Source organism: Pelmatolapia mariae, linkage group LG4 (genome assembly GCF_036321145.2).
Source record: "Pelmatolapia mariae isolate MD_Pm_ZW linkage group LG4, Pm_UMD_F_2, whole genome shotgun sequence".
In the NCBI taxonomy this organism is placed as follows: domain Eukaryota; kingdom Metazoa; phylum Chordata; class Actinopteri; order Cichliformes; family Cichlidae; genus Pelmatolapia; species Pelmatolapia mariae.
The window spans coordinates 32,266,853-32,273,472 of NC_086230.1; the positions used below are offsets into that span (position 1 = coordinate 32,266,853).

At 40.5% G+C, this 6,620-nt stretch overlaps 2 protein-coding genes across 2 annotated transcripts in view; both read right to left on the reverse strand.

Moving 5' to 3' along the window:
- The window catches only part of mmd (monocyte to macrophage differentiation-associated), a 19,130-nt gene extending 17,362 nt beyond the window's left edge, over positions 1 to 1,768 (reverse strand). The window contains exon 1 of the mRNA XM_063472451.1: positions 1,666 to 1,768. Coding sequence (XP_063328521.1) covers positions 1,666 to 1,703 — 38 coding nt within the window. The 5' untranslated portion in view covers positions 1,704 to 1,768. The remainder of the gene's footprint in view (positions 1 to 1,665) is intronic.
- Positions 1,769 to 1,804: 36 nt separating this feature from the next.
- On the reverse strand, positions 1,805 to 2,424 carry LOC134626542 (small integral membrane protein 36-like). The gene has a single exon (XM_063472452.1). It carries the CDS (start codon positions 2,112 to 2,114, stop codon positions 1,812 to 1,814), a length of 303 nt encoding a protein of 100 aa, XP_063328522.1. The 5' UTR covers positions 2,115 to 2,424; the 3' UTR covers positions 1,805 to 1,811.
- Between the last annotated feature and the right edge of the window lie 4,196 nt (positions 2,425 to 6,620).

Here is a 6,620-nt window from a genome sequence, read left to right on the forward strand (position 1 = left end):
AATTCTTCTGTCGTCTCTGAAAATCTGTTTGAAACAAAGACAAAATAATCGAATAACATAATTTACAAAATGAAGAGAAAGACAAAGAGAAATATAATATACAGACGTTCCTGGGAATTCACCAGCAGACTCAAACATGAAACAGAAAAAATATCTGTCTGCTCTGAAATATGAAGAAACACTGAAGCAAAATTAGAAATGGAGAAATAAACCGACGGGGTTACGAACAATCATATAAAGAATACATGCAGATGAGTTCAAGCTATGATTCAGCTTTTTGTACTGCTGCTCTTTATTTTCTCACTGACATTTAAATAATGATAAAGGGAATGATAGTAGGTCTTTAAAATTAATTACTTAAAATTAATTTTTAAAAAAGTGCAGTTCTTTTACATCTGTTAGGAGATAATTAGTTTGTAATATTGACTTTTCTGCTTTTTAAATTTATTTCCTCAGATTACAGAGCCAGGAGCTCTCAGTCATTATTTTAGCTACTTTCTTTAAGGAAACGAAAGGCTGTAAGTAAAGTAAGCCCAACTGATACAATAGAATCTCATTAAACTAAAGTAAAACATAATGTACCGGAAACATCTTTAGTTTTCGTCTCAGTGTCTGTGATCAAATTGGTCTACACAACCATCAGGAGGCAGTCTGATTTCTGAAACTCAGACCTGACTGTGCGTTGGGTGTTTGTATTGTAACACCTGGTCTGAATTCCTGTCAGTTATCACTTATATTAGAATTAAAACAACAACAAGCAGTTAGAATAATAAAAGGCACACGAGATTAACAACACAAACGACCTGAAGTGAAAGTGTAAACAGTTTGATCACAACCGGAAGGAGCATAAAAACAGATGCTGACTCATAGTCAAGTCCTGGAAAAGCTTTAGAGATGGAAACGTTAATAACACCCTCTCGTGCACTCTTACTCTCACTCTGCAGCTTTATGTTAACTGTGCACTGTTTGCTCGACAAACACAGCTATCGTGAGTGCTCGCTTGTTTCTGACACCTTGATATGCTTTATCTGCACTTCAGTGATGTGGCAGACAAAAGGAAACACTTCAAGCTTAACCCCGGCTTTATGCTGCTTATTCTTATCGAAATGTTTAAGATAGAAAGCAAATTAAATTTATACGTGCGTGGGATGGGGATCTAATAATGCTCGCTCAGGAACCTGATAAGAAACTTTCAACAACTACATCAATGCACGTCACATTTCCTCGAGTTATGTAAGAGGTGACAGTTAGTCCTGCCTTAAACAATTGTTCAGCACTGACCCCTGAACGGCAGCCAGTTCTGAGCGCTCGGTTTCAATAAAGCCAAGATGACTGTTTTATATGGCAAAGAGGTGCAAAGTCCAAAGACACTGAAGAACATTTATTCTGCGTAATGGCACGTTTTAATAGTCTTTAAAATTAATTAAAAAAAACCAAGACCCCACGTCTTTATATGTTTTTCTAACCTTAATCCAGAACCTTTCATCCCATTCTTTTCAGTCAGCACAACAGACATGCCCCTCTTATTCTTCGTCTTTTATTGGTTGTGACATTTGCTTTCCAGAGGTGACTGCAGGCTTTGCCTTTAGATCCTTGAGATAAAGAGGGATTTCACCTGCATGCACACAGTACTTAAATACATCAACACATGTCACTCTCCCTTACCGTCCAAGTTTGGTCCTATGTAGGTCAAATCGTAGCATTGTCCCAGGAAAAAAATCAAAGCAAAAGAAAAAAAAATAACCCCAGAAAAATGTAAAAAGCAATGTATGTACAAAAATGAGTTGGGTATAAACAGAGGTAAGTTGCACTCAGACCATCGTGCTCTTCTTCTCCCTGAAGTCTGAGTTTGATGGCTCGTGGTAGGTGGTGATCATGTTGGCTGTGTCCCACCGTCCCACAGGTGCTGTGGAGCTCTGCATCACCACCAGCCTGATGGGAGACGGAGTGGGTTGTGGGTCCGGAGCGTACTCCTTGGTAGGATCTTTGCCCCGACAGTCATACATTATACAGGATATCAGGAAGACGAGGAGCAAGATAACGTAGCTGGCGATAAGGATGCAAAGGTTCAAAGTGACGGGGTCAATCTCCTGGTAGTTTTCCAGAAAGCCCATGATGCCTGCTTCATGCTGGGCGGCCCAGAGGGCCCTGAAACCAGCACCTCAGTGGACGGAGAGGCAGAAGGCGTCAACAGCCGCTACACACCAAGAACACTAAGCAAGCCTGGTGACAGCAGGGCTCTCTTTCTCTATCCTCTTCAATCTGCCCTCCCTCCCTGCCCTCTGTCCATCCTCTCTGCCTCGCTCCTGTCTTCTTCCTCCTCTCTGTGTCAGACGAGCGCTGTAGATGTGTGGCTTTGAGGTAAAAATACTTTAATCCTCATCTCTCCTCTAACCTGGAATTTCTGCCATCCCTAGCTCTCTTTAATAGCTTCAGTTGTAACACAGCAACAGATTCTGTGTTACATCATCATGGGAATATTTAATTACTGTGTATGTGACGTATTTTAGCGCTTGTGTGTGTGTGTGTGTGTGTGGCGTAATCTTAATCTTGATTGTGACTGGGGATTGACTGAGGAAGCCATCTGGCTGAATAGAAGCCACTAAAAAGCCACTCAAATAGAGCTTACACACCAAATAGAAGACTCAGCTTCACAGCTTCTTCCTAAAATGTCTTTTCAATGATTTTGATTTTGCCAAACGTTCAAATCCAGATGGATTACAGCACCCGTTGACCTCCGGGTGTCACAGAATCAGAGATTATCACGAAGGAAATCATCTCTGCCCGTGCACGGCACACGGAGGTGGGAAAAACAGGAAATAAAAACAGCGATAAATAACGTGGAATGTCTCAGGTCGTGTTTGTACCTGTTGCTGCAGTGCAGGACATCTGGGGGATTTTGAGTGTGATGGACAGCAGGGGGCAGCAGTTATCAGCATTAGAAGAAGTAAAGCTGCAGGTCAACTTTGACCCAGACAACCTTTCTACAAAGAGAGCAGAAATCAAACAGCGACTCATATTGAGATAATGACATGAAAAATAAAGAAAGCTACAATTTTTAGTGCAAAACCTTCTGTTTTTTTCACACTGAAGACAGTCTTTGTGTGGTGTAAGATTACAAGTTTGCAACCAAGTTTTAATACAGAATAAGCTACACTAAAGGTCATTATAGATACATAGTGTGCTTCATGAGTAGTAGTCCTAGTGGTATCAGTATTAAACACACAGCACTCAGCTCGGATAGCAAAATAAAACCAAAGTCATGAAATTATTGGTTTAAAACCTTTTACAATACTATCTGCAGTACTTCCTAAAAACTGAAATACTGCAGATGACATTTGATTAATAGAAAATCAGAAAAGATGATCCCACAAGCATGTTTTCAGACAACATAATCAATCAGGAGGATCACTCTGGGACCTCAGAGTCCTGATTGTGCAAGAAAACCGGAGACTCCAGCTACAAAACAAGAAGGAAGAGAAAAGAGTAGATGAAGGAGCTTTTATTTATTTATTGTAATGTTTCCTGCCTTTACTTAGAGCACAACGATTTCTTCTATCTGTTATTTCAGTCTGATTTTCACTTTGAAGCTCCCTTCCCTTTAACGTTTTACTTAAAGGAGTCTTTGCTATGTTTTAAAACTTTGGCATCTTCCTAATTTCCTGATTTATTTTACAGATTTTCCAACTTTAGGACCTTGGGCATGATTATATACTTTATAGAAGACGGTTTTCTCAGCTCTTATGTGATCAGAAAATACTTACTCTCATATTTACGTCTTTTTTCCCTTAAAAACTCCCACTGTTACCGCCTATTTCTATTGTAGCTACTAGAAAGTAATTTTAAGGACTGAAACTTTTCCCCTAAATTCAGAAAAAAATAACTTATCAGTTCAGAAAATTGATCAATTATATTAGGACCTGCTACAATATATATTTTTACTGAATTCTACAAGTTTAACAGTCTCATTGGATCTCGGTGGATTTTCACCCCACAAAGAGATTTCATAACATAAACAGTTCAGGATGAAATCAGGCACTGATCTGCTCCAGCTCTCCCGCAGACAATCAGTCATGATGTTTCCTGCCTCGCGGTTTAAAAGTGAGTTTGAGCAGCAGATTGTACACATTAAATGTGCAGAGTACAAAATGACCTCACTGCTCTCTTCACGTTCAGGCCTGTAATCCCTCTGTATGTCCCAGGAAACAGGCTTAACCCCTGAACCTGCCCGAGCTTCAATCAGCTCCTCTTGAAGCTTGCTCCACCGAGAAACAGTCTCTAACCTTTGTAAAACTTTACATTGCCTTTTTGTGTGTGCAATTTTATATACAAATAAAAAACATAATTCCAAACTGTTCCTTTTGTTTTTTAGAAACACAAGCACTTTTAAAGACTAAAAAAAGTTTAATCTAAACTCTTAAAACGGCAGCAAGTCAGAGGAAGAGTGATGTTTCTGTCCTGGGGATGTTTGTGTTGTCGTGCTCTCAGAGAACGATTAGCTCAGAGGATGTAATAGGTTTGTCTGTGTGTACAGCAGCCTCTCGGGTGGAGTTTCTCCTGCTCATATCTTGGGGATAGATCTTCCCCCAGCGTCGCCAGACTCTGGTGCCAGGGAGTCCGGCAGCGTCTGGGGGACCTGGAGGCAGACAGACAGCTGAGAGAGATGAGAAAGGATTGTGTTGACAAATTGTGCACTTTACTTCGGCCGTGTGCGTCTGCGAGCCGAGGATGTTAAGAGTTTTTATATTCTTCCTGTATCTCAGGCACGAAGCACCGACAGGTTGTTTGCTCGTTTTTCACAGCGAGCCTCTGATTCTCCCTGCGGGGGATCCTCCCCTCCATCTCACACATCCTGACCTCACCTCTGCTCTCCCTGCGTCAACCATCCCCAAAAACAAATGAAGTAAAAGACGCAGCGAGTGACCTTAAGACATGACCTTACCAAACAACAAAAAAACCCTTCTGCTATTTGCTTTCTAAAAGCTTGTACGTTTTTCTTGGGTGTGGATAACAATGTAAGAATGATAAATGTGGAGTAAAAGGCCAATAGATTACTCATACAGACAAATACAGATAGTGTTTATTTCCTGCTTTACTCTTCCTTTCTTTGTTTGAGCAGTGGAAAAAGAATAGAGAATAAAACTCTGTAGAGCATCATTTTGTTCTCAGTTTGTTTCCCTGTTTGTGGTTTTGTTTGTCCACCCTTTAAAAACCTAACAAAGGATCCCGCGTTGCATTTTATTATCATTTAATATTTTTCTGATAGCAGAAACATAGACTGTAAATAAAGGATGGACACTGGCTCTTTTCAAGCCTCAACTTCAAATTTGTAGCAGCAGCAGTCGTGTCATAATGTTCAGAGGAGAGGGTGCACCAATAACTTATATGATAACTTATTTAGCTTAATATATATGTGCACATACTGAAAATGACAGCGTCGACACGGCATTTAATCTTTTATTATAATTAAATGGCTTCTCTAAATGTAAAAGAACCCACCCACCACTTTAATTTGAGATCAGGGGTCTCAAATTCAAATGAGCCACAGGCCACTGCTGGCACCGTCATCTCATTGAAGTGCCACTGTAGTGTTCACGTAGTACAAATAAAAACAAACAAACAAACAAAAAAACACCAAACAAACCAGAAAACACCCACTAATAGTTTTGTTTGTTTTTTGTATAACAAGACAAAACTGTGAATGCATTTTTTTTCTCACTCTTAACTAACTGAAGCCTTTCATTGATCTACCAAATAAACAAATTGGTCCTCTCTCTCTGGCCAGACATGTGGCTGCACTTCTGCTATAATTTTGTTCATAATATAATAAAAATGCAGACATAAGTGTAGACGTTAGTTTCTGACTGCTAGTGAAAATTGTTTTCTTTTTGTTTGCACTCTCTCGTTACCTCGGCCACGTCCGCGGCTCCGAACCGTAGTAAAGGGACCTCTGACTAATACGTCGGGTTCCGTGTCGGGCTCGTAGCCGAAAAATAGCTTTACTTTGTTGTCTGGGTCAACTTTGCTAGCGAGAGACAGAGAGAGGCGCTGAAAGGCTGCTCCAACGGAACTTATTGTTTCGGAGGAAACACAAACACGGTGTACAGTCGAGTCTTAATAGCTTACTTACAACTGGGCTCGTCAGGCACTCTTCTTGGCTGCAGTGGTTATTATTATATTTACATGCTTCCAGCTCCCGTTTCTGCTCCGTGACAGCTCGTACTTTTCCACTCTCCTTTTTCTCCCTCCTCGCGCTCACAGACACATAACGGGTATGGTAGTCCATTCTCCCTGCAGCACGGACTACACTGCCCATGAGGCTACATTCTTAAAGGGCCTGTAACCCCTGCTCTAGATCTTGTTCTGACATTTGGCATAGAAACTGAACATTTAACAGTATTTCTATTCTGTTCTATTCTTTTCTGAAAGCCCTCTTTTGTCTGAAAATTTCCTAATAACTTTTAAATTTACAATAATGGATTACCCAGCAGTGGGTAGCTCCTCTGAGAAAGAGAGCCTCCATTCAGAAGTACTGAACTCCCTCCTATAACTCCAAACGTGCAAATTAAAGCAGACATGCATTAGCTAAAGACGAAGTGGCGTAACACCAATTTAGAAGA